The 17287-nt window shown below is 62.5% G+C and overlaps 3 protein-coding genes across 8 annotated transcripts; all 3 read right to left on the reverse strand.

Moving 5' to 3' along the window:
* Positions 1-534: 534 nt before the first annotated feature.
* PBXIP1 (PBX homeobox interacting protein 1) lies at positions 535-4017 on the reverse strand. The gene is made up of 11 exons (XM_066568060.1): positions 3959-4017; positions 3376-3454; positions 3058-3169; positions 2906-2973; positions 2670-2814; positions 2366-2578; positions 2261-2284; positions 2105-2178; positions 1895-2020; positions 842-1806; positions 535-761 (listed from the first exon to the last, which is right to left on the reverse strand). The coding sequence occupies exons 2-11, from the start codon at positions 3433-3435 to the stop codon at positions 704-706; spliced, it is 1845 nt and encodes a 614-aa protein (XP_066424157.1). The 5' UTR covers positions 3436-3454; positions 3959-4017; the 3' UTR covers positions 535-703.
* Positions 4018-4170: 153 nt separating this feature from the next.
* On the reverse strand, positions 4171-6060 carry PYGO2 (pygopus family PHD finger 2). Of its 2 annotated transcripts, XM_066568074.1 has the most exons (3): positions 5922-6060; positions 5788-5837; positions 4171-5712 (listed from the first exon to the last, which is right to left on the reverse strand). In XM_066568074.1, exons 1-3 carry the CDS (start codon positions 6043-6045, stop codon positions 4639-4641), a joined length of 1248 nt encoding a protein of 415 aa, XP_066424171.1. In that variant the 5' UTR covers positions 6046-6060; the 3' UTR covers positions 4171-4638. The 2 variants fall into 2 exon arrangements, with proteins under 2 accessions (XP_066424171.1, XP_066424170.1); XM_066568073.1 differs by having other exon boundaries at positions 5788-6045.
* A 271-nt stretch (positions 6061-6331) lies between these two features.
* SHC1 (SHC adaptor protein 1) lies at positions 6332-17287 on the reverse strand. Of its 5 annotated transcripts, none has more exons than XM_066568067.1 (13): positions 17255-17287; positions 11569-11730; positions 11302-11372; positions 10956-11019; positions 10576-10695; positions 10108-10161; positions 9970-10021; positions 9662-9788; positions 9393-9561; positions 9151-9208; positions 8876-9043; positions 8052-8314; positions 6332-7229 (listed from the first exon to the last, which is right to left on the reverse strand). In XM_066568067.1, the coding sequence occupies exons 2-13, from the start codon at positions 11725-11727 to the stop codon at positions 7101-7103; spliced, it is 1434 nt and encodes a 477-aa protein (XP_066424164.1). In that variant the 5' UTR covers positions 11728-11730; positions 17255-17287; the 3' UTR covers positions 6332-7100. The 5 variants fall into 5 exon arrangements, with proteins under 5 accessions (XP_066424164.1, XP_066424165.1, XP_066424163.1 ...); XM_066568068.1 differs by lacking the exon at positions 17255-17287 and adding an exon at positions 15341-15795; XM_066568066.1 differs by lacking the exon at positions 17255-17287 and adding an exon at positions 15341-15436 and having other exon boundaries at positions 8876-9040.

Consider the following 17287-nt stretch of genomic DNA (forward strand, 5'->3'; position numbering starts at 1 on the left):
TGCTTCTCCCAGCATCTGCATTTCCCCAGCACTCTTCCCCCCACAATCCCTACTCCTCTTCTGCACCCCGCTTTCTGCCAGCATCCGTTTCCCCCAGTAGCCTCTTTTCTCTCCGAGCATCCTTCCTCCTCAACATCCTTATGCCCCCTCTGCACCCCACTTTTTCAACTGCTCCTCACTTTCTCCAGCACTCCCCTTTCCTCTTCACTGTTCCTCCTCTAAATAATTTTCCCCCAGCACCCTCAATACCCTTTATTCTCCCCCAGCAACCCCCTTCCCCTCCAGCACACCATATTCCCCTCTACCCCACCTTTTCATCAGCACCCCATCTCCCCCAGCATCCCTTCCTCCTCCCTGCACTCCTTCCTTCCTTCCTTCCTTCCTTCTCACAGCACCTTCTTTTTCCACAGCACTTCAGTCCCATCTGCTCTCCCCTGACATGCCCTGCCTCCTCTGAACCCCCATTTCTCCAGCCCTCTTCCCTCAGCACCCTCCTTTTCCCCCACCCCCATTTTCCCCACATCTACACAGCTCTGCCCAGCAGTGACTTTATTGATGGTGGCAGTGCAGCGTCACACAGTGCATTTGGTTAGGGATGTGGCCCTACTTGGCCCTACAGGGTGTGGGTCACCCTTAGACCCCCATAAACAGCATGTGGGGAGCCCTTGCATGGGGGTGCTGGCACACTACTGCCCCCCTGGCTCTACCCACGTGTGCCATGCTGCCTTGGGGTTCTCTGGCTCCACACGTTCCCGGAGGTGCTGCAAGAGAAGGGAAAATGTGATGGGCAGCAGTAGGAGGGAATCCCTGGGGACCCCTGGCACTGCCCACCCCAGCTCACCCACTATAGTGCCGCAGCATGTACTCCTCGAAGCCATCAGCCGCCTTCTTGTCACCCTGTTCCTGCCACGCCACATCCTCAAGCAGATCCTCCACATCATCCACAAAATCCACGAACCGCAGGCGGTCGTGGGCAAAGACACCATCAGCCCTGAAGGCCCCATCGAGCTGGGGTGCCAGCCTCCCAAATTGTCTCCCCAAGCCCAGCTGCCCCATGAAGCTCTGCAGCAGTTGCAGGAACTGCGCCTTCTGCACCGGCTCCAGGGCAACCCCAAGCACTTCCCGGCCCTCCTTGTGGGCACAGTCGGTCACCCCAGAACAGCCCTGCGGTGCCCGGTACCGCGTGAGCCAGGGCAGCTCATGGGAATCGTGCCGGGGGTGGCTGTGAGATGGCTTCCCCCAGGCTTTGCCTGGCTTGTGCTCACGGGGGCCTCGGGGCTCCTTTTTGTGGGGTTTGCCCTGCTCTCTCCTCTCCTGCTCATGGGGGGATCCCCTGGCGCTGTGCTGCTTGTGCCACTTGCTCTCCTTCTCCACCTTGGATGGCTTCTTCCAGGGTGTGGAGAAGGACCTGTCTGCCTCCATCACCTGGGCCAGGTGCTGCTCCAGGGCGCTCAGTTCCTCCACGAGCCCCTTGAGATCCCCAGAGCCCCGCACACGGTCCAGGGTGTCCGCCAGCTCCTGCCGCAGCGAGTCCAGGCTGCTGTGCCGCCGTGCCGTGGCTCTGCCATGCCCTGGCACACCCGTGGCACGTGGCTGCTCTGCCCGTGGCTCCCCGGGGCTGCCAGGGTCCCCCGTGGCCTGCAGGCGCCGCAGCTCAGCCTGGGCCCGGCGCAGCGCCGTCACCTCGCGCTCCAGCGCCGCGCGCAGCCGCGCGTTCTCCGCGGCCAGGCTCTGCTGCTGCGCCCCGGCCGCCGCCGCCTCGCCCTCGCTCTTGTGCAGCAGCGCCTGCAGATCTTCCTTGTGGGCCTGGGGCAGGGGTGGGAGGCTGTGAAAGAGGTGGCAGCGGGATAGAAGCACCGGGATGCAGCTCAGAGGTGTACTGGGCACCACCAACCTGTAGCTCTGCCTGCATGAGCCGGATCTCCTGGTTCTCTTTGGCCAGCTTGTCCAGGAGCTGGCTCATGGACTGCATGCTCTGCGGGCCCCCATCATCTGGCAGAGGGGGCTGCTGCTGCGAGTCCTGGAGGACAGGAAGGTTGGGAGCCCTGGGGGCATTGAGGACACCCTCTGCCCTCACTCAGACCTGCTTGGGACCCCTCCTTACATTGCTGTCTATGGACAGAAGTGACTCCTGCTCCCCAGCAGCCAAGTCCCAGCTCCCCACAGTCTCCACAGGGCCTGCAGAGAAGGACACGGGTCTGAATGTCCAGGCTGCTGTGAGATGTCCCCCTGCCCAGGTGGGCAAGTCACCTCTACTCACCATCTGCCACGTCGTAGATACCACCTGGGGAGAGGAGGGGACAATGAGGGGGACGTCTGGACCCTCCCCTGTCCCTGGGGCCTTGGCCACTGGCACCCCACTTACCAGTGATGATCAGCAGCCCCACAACAACCACGGCCAAGGCCCCCAGCAGGTACGTGCTCATACTGAGCCCATCGTCATCAGTGTCTGGTGTCCCCCGTTGTGGGGCAGGTGTGACAGTGGTGGGCTCAGGACGGGGCTTGTGGCCCGGCCTCCACCGCAGCCCCTCCATGTTATCGTCACTGCTGGTGCAGGACACGTCCTCCGTTGTTGGCCCTAGGGGGAGATGGGGGAACCTCCAGGGAGGGTCTACACCTAAATACTGCCAGCAGAGATTCCCCCAGGCCAGTCCCCTGTGAGGCCTGACCTGCTGGGGGGGTGTCAGGGCGGGGTTGTGGCTCAGCCTCAGCATCCAGCTCCTCCTGCTCATCGCCCTCCAACACGCTGGGCTCTGCAGAGCCATCCAGGGCAGGCTCTGCCCGTGCCTTGGAGTCCTCACATTGCTCTGGGTCCTGCAGACACAGGCTCTGGCACATGGGGTATCTCTGTGTGGGGAGCAGCCCAGCAGTTCCAGCTCACCCCCAGCCCCCAGGTCTGACTCACCCCCTGCTCGCTGCCCTCAGGGCACAAGGTCTGGCTGGGGAAGGTGGTGGCACCATTGGCGGTCACAGCTGGGGAGAGGCAGAGCAAGGTCATGAGACAGTGGCACAGGAAGGTGACACCAGGCTTGCCCCATACCCCTGCTGGCTGCCTGCCTGTGACTGTGTCCTGGGTGCCTTCATCCTCCTCCTCCTCCTCCGGTTCCTCATCATCAGACCAGTGGGAAGCTGAGTCCTGCTCTGGACCCACCGTGTCAATGGGCAGACCCTAGGGGAGGGGGTACATAGGGAGACACTTTTAGCCCCAGCTTCCATGTGCCCACTCTGCCTGCAGCCCCAGGTGGGCACTGTGAGGTGTGCCCGGGGGTCTCCAGCTCTGGGGGGATGCCCCCAAGGCATGGGGTCCCAGGTCTGGGATGTTGCCCTGGACATCTCAAGCAGTGAGGGTCTGCTCTAGGGGTTGCAAGCCCTCACCTCACCGCCCGCCAGCACCCAGTTGCTCTCTGAATCCCGGGAATCCAATTTCTCCGCCATAGGGACAGTCCAGCGCTACCTGCAAGGGGACAGACGGGCGGACACACGGACAGCGGGACACGACCCAGCTCCCAGGACCGGCTGGATGTGACCGGGAGAGCTGCTTGGTCCCGGTGCCAGCCCGTCCCTCCAGCCTGTAGCTGGGAGGCTTTCAGGGAGCCGTCCCGGTGCACCGGCTCTGGGCTGCTCCCCCCTGCCACCAGCTGCCGCCGCGGGGTATTTTTAGCCGGTGATGCGACCCAGCAGGTGGACGGGAGCCGCAGGGCCCGGCGTGGGGGAACCAAGGGCCCCGGTCGGGATCCCACCGCCCCACAGCAAAGCGGCAACACCGGACGGGGGTCTCGAGCGGCCCCCGCCCCTCTCTTCCCCTCCCGGTTCCCCGTCCGGGACTCAGAACCGGCCCGGTGGCTGACAACCCCCTCCTCTCCGCTTCCCACGGCCTCTCCGAGCTGTGCCCGCGCCCTCAGCCCCGTCCTGGCTCGGTTGGGCCCGGCAGGGGCAGCGCTCCCGCCGCTCCCGGTACCTGCGCCCGCCGCGTCCCGCCGGGAACTTTCCCCGGGGCCGCCGCCACCGCCCCCGCGCACGTGACAGCGGCAGCCAATCACAGCCCGCGGCGCAGCGTCGCGAGGAAAGGGGCGGGGACAGCGGCCGGTACCGAACACCGCCCCCCCCCCCCCCAAACCCCCAAACCCGGTACCGGACAGACACCGACAGCCCCGGACAGACACCGACACGCGCGTTTCAGAGTTTTATAACGACGGTACAAAAATTTCCATTAACGGTTGGCTAAAACGGACGGACCTGGGGTGGGGGAGCGGGTACTGGGAGCATCCCGACCACCGGAGCAGGGGGTACCGGGACTCTGCCCCGTGAATGTGAAACGGGACACACCAGGAGGGCTGCACAGCCCGGGAGGTGCCCCCTGCAAGGGTAATGACCCAAATGGGGGCAGCATTGTAAAGCACCAGGAAACCCCAGCCCTCAGTGAGCCGGTACACCGGGACCAAAGGGCTGACACCGGCACGGCCAGCACCGTCCCCGGTCCCCTGGAAGGTCCCGGTGCCAGGCAGTGCCCGGTGAGCAGCCACAGCCAGTGCATAGCAGTGGCTCTCTGGCTGGCAGGGGGGGGTGACAGCTACAAAAAACGGGTATTTGGTCCTAAATCAGTGTGGGGAAAGCTGTACATGGCGGCTGAAGGGTGGCTCAGCCGTCGTTGGCGGTCACCAGCTGTCCCATGCCCTCCCGGATGTAGACCGACTGGATCTCCTTCGTCTTGAGGCAGAAGTCGCAGGCCCAGACGGCGGAGGCCTCGGTGGTGAGCAGCCCGTAGGCATTCTCGGTCATGCCCGTGCACTCCCGGTGGAACCACTTCTGGCAGGAGGCCTCGCACAGGATGGCGTCCTGGTCGTCGTTCACCTCGTTTCGGCAGGCCCCGCAGGGGTAGACGAGCCCCGGGGGCGGCTGGTGGCCCGAGGCGCTGCCGGCCTTGCCGGGGGCCGGCAGGGGGAGGCTGTTGCTCTCGGGGGTGCCGGCGCCGCGGCCGCCGCTGTTGGGGGCGAAGCCGGGCTGGGCCCCGTTGACGGTGGCGGGCGAGCCCGAGTGCTGCTCCTGGGCGAAGGTGCTGGGGGGAGGATTCTTGCCCCCCTCCTCGCTGCTAGCAGGGAAGCCGGGATCCGCCCCAGGGAAGGGACTGGCTGTAGGGGGCAGCGGGGGCATGTTCTGCCCGGGGCGCTGCATGGGCGACTGTCCAAAGAGGTTGCTGGGCTGGCTGAAGCGCTGAGGCACCGCTGGCCCCCCGGGGGGGTTGAGGGCTGGCCCCGGTCCCATTTCCCCCCGCGGGGGCTGCCCCATAGTGGGGGACATCATGGGCCCGAAGCCCCCAACGGGCCCCTGCATGAGCTGCCCCATAGGGGGGCTGAAGTTCTGTCCGAGGGGCTGGCTGAAGGGCTGCCCGGCGAAGCTCAAGCCCCCCGGCTGCACGTAGTTTGGATTCTGGGGGGGCATGCTAAAGGCCGGGCCCATCTGCCCGGGGGCGAACGGCGGCGGCTGCCTCCGCAGGGGCTGGGGACCCCCGCCGTAACCAGGGGGCACCTGCGGCGACATCCCCCCCTGCATGCGGAAACCGCCGAACGGGACCGGGCTGCCCAGGAAGGGGGCGGGCGCCGCGCCCACCTTGGGGGCCCCGAAATCATCCTCGAAGGGGTTGGAAGCCACCAGGTGATCCACCATGGGGGTGGGCGGCGGGGCGAACTCCGAGAGGTGCGAGTAGGCAGGGCCCTGCAGGGAGAAGGTGGCGGTCAGGGTTGCTGCGGCTCGTCCCCGGCCCCCGCGCCGCCCCGAGCCCGGCCCTACCTGCGTGTTCGATTTGCGCCGCTTCTTCTCGGGGCTCTTCATCTGCAGCCCTGCGGGGATAAGCGAGGCCGCGTCAGCGGAGCCGCGGAGACCTCCATCCACCCCAACCCCGACCCCGGTCCCCCCGCGCTCACCTGCCTTGCCCTGCTTCCGGCCGGGCCCGCCGGCGGCAGCGCTGCCCGCGGGGTGCGGGGGCCCCGGCGGGGCCGGCGGGGCCGGGACCGCTCCCTCCAGCTTCTCTGCGTGAGGGGCCGCCATAGCCCTCAGAGCGCGCGCGTCGCCGCCATGGCCCGAGCGGAACCGGAACCCGCGCGGGGCCAATCACAGCGCGCGGGAGGGGCGGGGCGAGGCGCGCCAGACGTGTCAATCACCGCAGGCTCCCGCCCCACCCGCCAGTCGGACCAAACCAAATGCGGCACGATAGGAGGGGGGGGGAAGCAGACGGGACAAACCACGTACGAGGTCCCGGCGGGGGAAGAGAAGGAAGCACAGGGAAGAACCACCCGCCCACAGCGACCCCTCCCAGCTCACACCAGCCAGGACCTAGAGAAATACCAACTTTAATACAACCGCCAGTTCCTTTGGTATAGCGGGGCAGGGGCTGCGAGGTTGCGCTTTGGCTTGGGGGAGTTACACTGTGCATGCAGGGGGGTCCTCCCGCCAACCCCCCGGGGCTGCCCGGAGCTGCCCTTGCCCAGCCGGGATGGGCAGGGAGGGAAGGGGACATGGTGGCAACGTGTCCTGGAGCACAAGCATGTCACGGAGGGGGTACAGGGTGCTGGGAGCACGGGGGAGGCTCTGTAACCAGCCCCTGCCCTTGCATAAGAGTGTGGGACCTGCGGGGTCAAGGCACAGAGTTAACACGTAAAGTGATCCGGTACAGTCGAGGGCCTCGTGCTTGGGGGAGCAGAGCCCCCCCACGGGCACCCTCCTTGGGCCCAGGGGCCAGAGATAAGGACAGGCTGCCTCTGGCTCAGGGGAGCTCAGCCCTGCCAGTCCTGAGCCCGTGCTGGTGAGCACAAGAACGGCTGTGGCACAGCAGCAGGGCTGGATTTTGGTAGGAGCTGAGCTGCTCTGCAAAGGCTGGAGCTGGAGAGGCTTTGCAAGAACAGTTCCCTACCCTGCAGGCACTCACAGCCTGAGCCCCCCATGGCCACCAGCTCCACGTGGTGAAAGGAGAGAGGCCCTGTCCTCAGGCAAGTCCATGCTCAGTCCTGGGTGGAGCACCTGCAGAGTCTGAGGGCTCCCTGGGGCACGGAACACGGCCGGAGGGCTGCGCAATGGGGGTGCCGTGCGCTGGGGTCCCCGGGCGCTCACAGTCTCCTCTCCACGGGCTGCTGCAGGCACATCTCACTGCCGGCTGAGATGATGGGCAGGTGATTGTCCATGTGGTAGCTGATGAGGTGGCTGACGCTCTCGAAGCGATGATCTTTTGTCCTCACCTGGGGGGACAGAAAATGGGCACTCAGGACGCTGTCAGTGCCCACGTGAGGCCACAGCTGCCACCCTCCATGGCACCGGCTGGGCACAGAGCTGGTGCTGCAGTCTCCAACTCATGCTCTGCCCAAAGCCAGCCCAGCAGTGTTGCTCCTAATATCTGATCTAAACCTACTGTTTATCAGTTTGAAGCCGTTCGCCCTTGCCTTGTCACCCCAGCCCTTGTAAATAATAGTGTCTCTCCATCTTTCTTTTCGGCTCCCTTCAGGTACTGGAAGGCCACAATCAGGTCACCCCAAAGCCTTCTCTTCTCCAGGCTGAACAATCCAAATTCTCCCAGCCATTCTTCATACAAGAAGTGTTCCATCCCTCTGATCTGCCTGGTGGCCTCCTCTAGACTGGCTCCAACAGATTCATGTCCTTCCTATGCTAGGACCTCAAAGCTCTCCTTTGATTTATAACTGCTAGTGAATTAACACCCTATGATATGAAGCAGTATGCTCCATATATTTGGGTCTCACAGTGCTCACCCCAATGCTCTGGTGGCTCTTGTAACCCCTAGGACCGCCCTGTGCTGCCCCTTTGAGCCCCCTGGTGCAGAGCTGGCCCTGCTCAGCACCTGCCAGAGCCAGAGAGCTCCAACTTCTGCTGTACTTGGAGAACCACTGACAAATGGCACTAACTGATTCTGGGCTGATAGCCCCAGCCCTCAGGGATCAGCCCTTCAGCTGCTGAGAGGGTGCAAAGGCATCTGGTGTGAGTGCTTCACTGAGTCTGAGGAGTTTGCCCGTGCTGCCCCCCAAGCTCCATCCCCTACGTGGACTCACCACTCCCTCGGGATCCACGAGCAGCAGATGCTTGGGCTGCCCACCCTGCAAGCCAGTCAGCACATATTGGCCCGGGGTGGTGGTGCTCTCCCTCACCAGGAAGTCCCCGTTGACCTTCAGCAGCTTCTCGGCCTCCTTGCGGCTCATTTTGCCATGGTACCAGGGCTCCCTCCTCAGCTGCTCCTCCATGGAGGCCACAACCTGGGCAGGGGGCAGCCCCACAGGCACAGAGGGGGGCACACGCAGGGCATCTTCAAAGGGCTCTGCAAGGACAGAGGAGATTTGTAGGAATGTGCCTCTTGTTGAGGGAGTGACAAAATTATCCTTTGTCCCTTTAAAAAGGAAATAAGCTTAGGAGTTTCTATTTTGGATTAAGTGAAAAGGCATCTCATAGGACTTGAAGGATTTCACTTCAAGCTTAAGGATAGCTAATTGGAGCCTAAAAGTCTTGCTTGGGCAATTTACTTTCTCTGTATAAAATTTTACTTTCTCTTTAGAAAAAGAAGAGAACAAAGAAATTAATTGCTTTTGTGAGGTGTTTTACTAGAGGCAGGAGGGCTTCTTGTACTTGGATTGGTTTTTCTCTGTAAAGAATTTGTTATTTTGCCTTTTATTGAAACTTTTCTGTTTCCAGTACTGCCACAGAAGCCATCCTGCTGATTTTATGCTTTCTGAGGTAGCTGAGCTATCTTGGGTGTGATATAAATCTCCAAGAGCTTACGAGACCTGGCTGAAGGAGACTCCTAACCCAGGAGCAGGGGGACCATAACCAAGCCCAGAGCCACCTCTGCCCAGCCCTGGCTGCAGGCACACCGTTCACTCACTCATGTCAAAGAGGTCCCTCTGTGTGCTGCCGTTGGCTGTGGCAGGGCTGCTGGCAGCTGGAGCTTGTCTTGTCTTGTCTATGTTCTGCACGTTGACGTAGGACGGGTCATCAAAGAGGTCTGTGCGCCCAGCCGTGCCTGCTGGAGCGGGGTACTTCTCTCTCCCTGCTAGCAGGAGCACTGTGGTCAGCAGGGTGGGCTTCAGCCCACCTTGGCCTCCCCCCATCAGAGCACTGGGGGTCCATGGGAGAGGATGGAGACACCCACCACATTACCTTGGGCAGGAGCATGCTGCTTCTGCGGGTCAAACTCCCCACCGGATTGGCCAACAGGCTGCAGGGAGAGGCAGTGATGAGCCCCCATCCCCTTTTCCTGCTCATCCCCCTTCCTGCTCCCCACGCCCCAGAGACACTGAGGAGGCACAAATAACCTTCAGCAGAACCCACGGCCCATTTAGGGTCCCTACATCTCCCTTACAAGATGGTGCCTCCCCGAGAGGATGTGCCCAGAGCCTCACCAGCGTGGCACCCAAGTGATTTGGGGTCTGAGCAGCCCCATCCTGCAGCCGCATGTCCACGACCCCCCCAATGGGAGGCTCCTTGCCAGGGAAGTCGTTGTAGTACTGGTGATCTGGAGCTGGTTCCTCCTCTTCTTCATCCCAGGCAGAGCCATCAAACCCTGCCATCCTGGGGGAGCACAGCACAGGTAAGCCCGTGACAGCAGCCAGGGCTGCATCCCCCCCTCTCCAAAGCCACCTTTGTCCTTGTCACAGCACCCTGCTCTGACCTGTCGTGGGGTGTCACCAGCTTTGGAGGGTTCTTCAGGTACTGCTTGAAGCGCAGCTCGAAGGCCTGCCCGATGGTGCTGATCACATCCTGGGCCAAGCCTTCAGGACACTCCAGGATATGACAGGCTGGGTAGAAAATGGAGGAGTGGGACTGTGCAACTCCAGCACCAAGGTTCTCCACCCCTGAGCCTGCCCTGTACACCCCAGAGCTTTCTTAGGGGTCACCCAGCTCCCCCACTATGTTGAGCTGATCCTCGACACCTCCAAAGTGGGGCTTTGGCATCGAGGACCCTTGCAGCACCCTCACCTCTCTGATTGACGGGGTCTTTGGCAACGTAGGCAACGTATTCAGCTGTGTCCTGTGGGTGAGACAGCAGCAGTGAGGCTGGGGCTGCTGGGGAGCACTGGGCAGAGGGCACGGATGGGGACCCTGCCAGGTACTCACCGGGTCTCCCCCTGATGCGAAGGAAATCGACTGCATGTGGTGGTTGGCGATGATCTGCAAGGTGGAGAGTTTGTTGGACACAGCCAGGAGTTCCTTGTCACCCACCCAGGGGTGGCACATCCCGCTCCTCCCCAGGGCTGACCTGCCATGGGGGCTCAAAATCCTCCAGAGCCCTGGTTATGAGCCACAGACCACCAGGAAAAGGACTGGGACATCACCAGGACTGGGGTCAAAACCAGGAGATCGAGGGGATTTGGGTCTCACAGTCTCCAGGAGAGATCCCACAAAGCACATGGGATATTCCTCCCACCTCTTCAGCCCCAGGCACTGTGGGGAGGTGAGCACCCATCTCACAGCCCACCCAGACATTTCCTGGGGAGGCTGGGGGCATCCCCTGCCCCAGCAAGATCTGAGCTCCATGAGGATTCCTGCCTGTCCAAAGCCAAGCCAACCCCTCCCCATTCTCACCTGCTTGCAGTCTGAGGCCATGAGGTTGAGGCTGCTGGTGGAGATGGTCAGGGTGATGGGCATGCCTGCAAACTTCAGGTTGCTCTTGCCCAGGATGGAGTTCAGGGAGCGGCTGCAGGGCTAGGGGCAAATGGTGGCGTAGAGAAAGGGCTCCCCAGAGCAGAGAGCCCAGCAGCAGGAGGACAGAGCACATCCCACTGCTTCCACAGCAGAGATGGGCACCTTGTCCTCACCAGTGGCCCTGGTCCAAGCCTCAGCTAGGAGATCAGAGCCCTGGGCTGAGCAGCACAGCACTGCCAGCTGGGCTGGGATCTGGTCCTTGGCCCTGTGCCCAAACCAGCCACAAATGCTCCCCCAGCAGCTTCCCAGCCAGGCCTCACCTTCCTCCTCCTCACGGCTCCCTTGGCACCAGGCACAGCCTCACATACCAGCCCAATGGCCTCCCTGCAGGGAGTGCAGTGAAATGTGAGCCCCCCATAGTGCCTGCCTTGCCCCAAGACCCCCCCAAACACAGCACTCGGGACAGTGGGGACACAGGGGTCAGCACAGGAGAGACAGGGTGACAAAATGGAAGCTCTCAGGCAAAGTGGGGCTCTTTGGGTGGGCAAAGTGCACTGGAATTAGTGTTTGATGGGCTGCAGCAGCCCCTGGCCCCCACTGAAAGGCCCAGGCAACTTCCTCACCCCTCCCCAAAAAGAGCAGCCCTGGGGGAGGGGCAGAGCTCACCTGGTCACCTGTGTCCTGGTGTTGAAATCCAGAGCCCTCATGGACTGGAGCACTTCCACACAGCCCATGTACTGTGCAAGAGAGCAAGGTGAGCTTGGCCAGCCATGGAGTTTGTCCCCCCAAGCACCCCAGCTCACAGCAGTAACTTCCCCAGGAATCCCACTGCCCCACCCTGTCCCCCGCCCCTTCCAAAGATCTTGGTGCATCCTCCCACCAGAAAGTCCCCAAATCCCCACAGTGACCCTTCCCAGTGTCCCCAGCACTCACCCGGACATGGTAGGAGACCCCAGAGCCCATGACCTTGTCATCTGGATGCAGCCAGCCACGGGTGGGTTTATTGACAAAGCTGCCGTGGCGGGTCCACTCATCACCCCCCAGCTGGCCGCCTTCCACCCGCGTCTTCTTCCCACAGCTCAGCTTGTTCATATCCTGGGAACAGACAGTGACAGGCCTCCCTGAGCCAGGGCTGGCACCACCCCCTGGCACTAGTGCTGGCATCCCAGGGGGACCAGGCTCCCCTGGGCTGCTGCTGGCTGCAGAGCCCCGCAAGCTGAGCAAGTTGGCGGGATTGGAGAGCTTCAGGTTGGCCATTTTGGGGAAGAAGGAGCAGAGGGTGGTAGGGCTCTCCTCCAATTCAGGTGAGAGCTCCACGAGAGGCGCAGCGTGGCTGAGGGAGGAGGAGGACAGGGAACCAGGCAGAGACTGCGTGCTGGCAAGGGACTCCACTGGGGAGGGCAGGACTCCCAGGCCTGCCATGGCCTCCTCCGGAGAGGAGACAGATTCATTCCTCAGGTGGCTGTATTTGCTCTTTTGCAGGAGATCCATGGTGGAGGCAGGTGAGAAGAGCCACAGCCGCCCCGTCCCGAGTGGCAGTGGGGTGGATGCAGCCAGCTGGGCCTCACAGGGGCCCTGCAGAGAGTCCGAGTGCCTGCAGCCGCCGGGAAGCTGCCCCCAAGCAGAAGCCTTGGCTGAACTCTGTGCTAGATCCACGCCAGCCCCACATGGCTGGCTGGGAGAGCTGGGCCTGGCACGCCGGGCAGCGGGTCCAGGGGCTGCCTGGCACAGCTGATCAGTCCTGATCAGCGGCAGAAGGATGTGCAGATCCGTTCAGGCTGAGAGCAACACGCTACAGCAGGGAGGAAACGGGGCCGCGGAGCTGCCGGCACAGGGAGGGGAGCTCAGAGTGCTCTGGGCTCAGCCTGGAGGTCCTCAAGCCCTTTGCCACTTCAACACCGAGCCAGCAACAAAACCCATTGTCTTCATCGAGCTCCAGCTCCCTCTGCCCTGCTGCTGGGCTCGGCACGGCCACCCTCTTCCACCCCACAGCTCGCTCCAGCCCCCGCGCCGCTGCCCGCTAAGAGGAAATCAAAAGCATGAATATTTAAAGCCCGGAGATGAGGCAGACACAGAGCGCATCCAAGCCCATCCCAGCCCTGCTCCGAGCACTGTCCAGGAGGGAACAAGGTCCTTGTGTGGCAGCCAGCGCCACCCAACCCACGTGCCGGCGGCGAGCAGCTGCTGTTGGCTTGCCGGGCTCTGCCGGGGGGGAGCAGCGATGCTGAGATGACACCGGTGCTCGCAGCTTCCTGGAATACGGGGACATGCAGTCCTTTTGAGAGCACAGATCTTGCCTGGAGGGCTGCTGGGAGAAAGAGGAGGACGGCCAGGAGCAGGATACAGGTAAGGCAGGGCTCAGCACAAACCCCCAGCCGTGGTGGGGAGCCCGTGGGAGAGGCTGCAGCGAATCGCTGCCGCTTCCCGCATGCCCAGCTGCTCCTCCTGCGAGAAGAGATGGAGGGGCTGCGGCTGATGGGAAGAGCTGTGCTGACTCACAGGCGGCGGGGCAGGCTCTGCCCGCGGCGCGGGCTGCGCTGGGGCTGGGGCGGCAGCGCAGGAGGGGCTCCCGGCGAGGGGTGGGGACGCAGCGCTTATCTGGAGCAGAAAAATCAAGGTCACAGGCGGAGCTAGCGGGAGAGGGCGGCAAGAACGTGCCGTGGGGGGAGAAAAGTTGGCCCCTTCAGCCTCGGGAAGCTGGGTGAAACTCCCACCTGTGGATCAGGGGGCTCAGGGGCAGCTCTCCCTTGTTGCCCTGTCCTCGGCGCACTTGCACGCAGCAGGAACTTGGGCCAGCCCTGGCCCCAGTGAGGGATGAGAGCTCTCCCCCATCCCCTCTAGGATGAGGCAAGGAGTTCAGACAGAACCCAAGCCCTGACACGCCACAAGCCAGATCCTTCCGAACCACCAGGTGCTCTGTCCACCAAACCAAAACTGGGTAAATCCAGGCCAAGGAAAAGGCTCTGCCTGCTTGCAGCCTTCATCCAGCACTGCTTGGCATTGGCAGCTGCCTGCCCCACTTCACAGAGCCCGGCACACTGCCATGGGGACAGGGGGCTGGAAATTGCCACCTCCGTGATGCAAGGGGCTGTGGCACACACGAGTGGGGCCATCCCTGAAGCATCTCCTTGGCCATGCACAGTAGCTTTGTGAAAGCCAGCCCTCCCAGCTCAGCCACGGTGGTCCCACAGGCACAGAAAGCCTGGCACCCTGCCATGGGGACAGGGAAAGCCACGAGAGGGCTGGAAATTGCCACCTCCGTGATGTGAGGGGCTGTGGCACACAAGAGTGGGGCCATCCCTGAAGCATCTCCTTGGCCATGCCCCCCACCCAGCTCAGCCAAGGTGGTCCCACAGGCACAGAGAGCCTGTGCTGGCTGTTCCACACACTGCCTGTCCCCTCCAGGGGCCCCTGGCTGCTCAGTCAGTGCTGTGACCTTCCTGTGGCCGCAGCACCACTCCTCTAAAGAAAAGCAGGAAGCCCGGAGGCAGGAAGTTGCTGGCCCGGTGAGGGGCCAGTGCAGCCCTGTTGCCAGGGGAGCCTGGCTGGGCAGCATCAAGTGGCCACAGAGCACTGGGATTTGCCCACAAAATGGATGGACAAAATGGTTGATGTGGGCTTGGGCTTGCCTGGCAGAGCAGCTCTGTGAGCCCTGATGCTTCCCAGGATGAGAGCAGCAGGGAATTGCAAGGGGGCAGGAGAGTTTCCTTGGCCCCTTTCCACCAGCAGCCATCACCTCCAGGCAGCAAAGGGCTGATGAGCCTCCCAGCCGAAGCTCCTGCTCAGACACATCTCTGCTCTTAGAAGCTAAAATAATTCCTGATTTTCTCAGAACCTTCAAGGCCAGTCTGTAACTGCTTGTTACAAGATGCATGGCAGCTCCCAGCCCTTGGAGACCAGAGGTGCTACCATCACAGCACCCCCCCAGCCCCAGAGTCCACCCCAGGGCATCAGAGCACCCCCTCAGTGGGCTCTGAGTGCAGAAGGCAAACCTGGAGATGTGCAAAGGTGCAGAACTGCCTGAACAGGCAGTCCCAAGCTCCATCCCCAGGCTGCAGCCCTTCCCTTTGCCAGGAAGATGCCAGAAGCTCCTGTCCCTGCAGCAGAGGATGAGCAGAGCAGCTGGAACAACTGTCCCTGAGGTGCTCTGGGGACATGTCCTGCTCCATGTGCCCTGCCACCACAGAAAGATCTGGATCATGAGGAACAGAGGGATGTGGGCTACTTTCAGGCACCTGAGACTGGGAATTCACACAGCAGCTGGGGCAAGGAAGAGAAGCAGAGTGGGGATGCTCAGGGCTCCACTAACAGCATCCTCCCTGGAAAAAAAACCTGGCAGCTGAGTCAGAGGCCTGGAACACACCAGAGGTTTGGCAAGAAATCACAGCAAGGTGCAGGTGGCCACACATACAAACCTGACCCTGAGCAGGAGACCCCCTCTGTCCAATGCTGAACCTCTGAGGCAGGGGTGAAGCAAAGGAGAACACTCAAATCCAGCCAACAGCTGATTTTTTTCCCCCCACGCATCACAACAGCATCGAACAACATTTACACATTCCTGCACGCAACCTTCTCCTTCACTCTGCAGAGGGGGTTAGGAGATACCAGTGGAGATGTGGGGAAGAGGCTGGAGACCTCCCAGAAGGCAGAGGAGGCAGGCAGGATCCACCACCGAAGCCACTGAGCCCTCCACCGAGGTCCTTACCACATACTCCATCGCCGGCGGAGGGCAGGGCAGGCCCCGGGCGGGGAGCAGAGACACAGAGCCCCTCTCGTCTGGCACTCCAACCTGTGGTTCAGGGACAAACAGGGAGTTAGGCAGCCCTGTCCCAGCCTGCTGAGGTGGCCATGGTGCCAAGAGGCAGACCCTGCTCCTCCATGCTGTCCACAGGTGGATGGGGTTGTGGCTGCTGTGCCGTGCTGCTGGCACCAAAGAGCAGGAGAAATCTGGAAGCTGCCTTCTTGCTATTGGAAAGAAGATGGAGATGGGATGTGCTGGGACAGGAACACCAGGCTGAGCCTGGCATTGCTTGGGCCCTGCCCACACTGGCAAATGGTATTGGGGGCCTAGAGTCACTCTGTGACCCAAGGAAAGTGCTGGAGCTGATCCCTGTCCAGCCCTAAAACCAGTACTGGAGAGCCACACGCAAGGAGGGAGAGCAAAGGCAACCAGAGGGGCAGAGCTGTCTCTTCCTGCACCACTTCAGCTGGCATCCTGATGCAAAATTACACACAGAGCCCCCAGGGCTGTGTCCCTTCCTCCCAGGGGACCGGTGAAGACAAAAGTCATGGAAAGAGTCTACAAGGGGTGAGCTGGCAGAGGCAGGAAGCTCTGTGAGGGGAAAACAAGGCAAGCAAAGCTTTTCTCACTCCTCTCACTGCCACTGCCCAGCTGAGGCAGTCAAGGCCAGGCTGGTAGAGCAGCAGCCATGATTTACTGCTTGGCAGCAGTTGTACCTTTATCTGCCTGTGCCAGCTGTCACCACCAGCTTGGAAAGCAGCAAGATAAGGAGGGCTGTGCTTGGCCATGGAGATTGACCCCTGCAGCACCACGCCACTGCCAAGCAGAGGTGGTGACCAGGGCACCGAGGCTGGTGGCAGGGAAGGAGCACCTGGACCCAGGGCCAGGGTGCTCAGCCTTACCAAAGCCCATTTGTGTCCCTGCCCAGGATGGAACACTGCTTTGCACAGCTCCAGAGGGGATTCCCCCACCAAAGGGCAGCAGGTGGATCCTCAAGCCCTCCTTGGCTGAGAGGAGATGGCATCTTCAGCCCCTCTGGTACAGGCTGACACCAGGGCAGCCCCGGCAAACACGGAAAAGAAGTGCCCTTTGCCCACAGATTTCTGCAGCGCCAACGTGGCAAGCAGGGCCCAGGTCACATCTCCTTGGAAGCCGTGTCCATGGTCTATAATCTGTGTGGGTGACCCCATCTAAGAGATTCAAGGGGAGAAGCAAGAACAGATGGACACAACAAACACGCTGCTGGAGAGCAGACACACAGATCTCCAAAGGGGAGCAGCTACCCCTGTCCACAGCAGCTGGGTAGGCTCCAGGTACTCACTGCTGCCTTACTCTGAAGCACAGAAGGCGGGAGGGCAGAGCCCAGCACCGCAGAGAACGAGGAACCCTCCAAACCCAGCCGTGCCCCGTCCCTGCTGGAGGTCGTGCCAGGCTCGGGGTTGTCCCCGGACCCTGCAGCGCCTCTACAGCCCACGGTGTCCTTCCCGTGCACCGCACCGGCACCGGGTGGGGACCCCAGGCACACGCAGCAGCCGCCACGGCGGGTGGGTCACCCCCGATCTCAGCACGGCCCGGCACCGGCTCCTCCGCCCCCTGGTCCGGGCCTGCCCCACGCCGGGCGAACGAGGCAGCTGGGAAGGGCGGCTCGGCTCTCACAGCACGGGGAGCGACGGCGGCAGAACCCCCCACAACTCGTTCCGCGGAAAGCGGCGGCGAAGCGGCGGCGAGCGATGCAGCCTCAGTCCGGCGACACAGCGGCCGCGGGGGGGCACGGCGGGGCCTGGCCCGGAGTCCCGGGCCCTTTACACGGGTCTCCCCCCCCCCCCACCCGCTTCCTCCGTCCGCACGCCCTCACCGCCCCGGCCGGCGCGCGCTCACCGGGCACCATCGGTCACGCGCGGGCCTCGCTCT

The sequence above is a fragment of the Molothrus aeneus genome, chromosome 31 (genome assembly GCF_037042795.1).
Source record: "Molothrus aeneus isolate 106 chromosome 31, BPBGC_Maene_1.0, whole genome shotgun sequence".
Lineage (NCBI taxonomy): Eukaryota > Metazoa > Chordata > Aves > Passeriformes > Icteridae > Molothrus > Molothrus aeneus.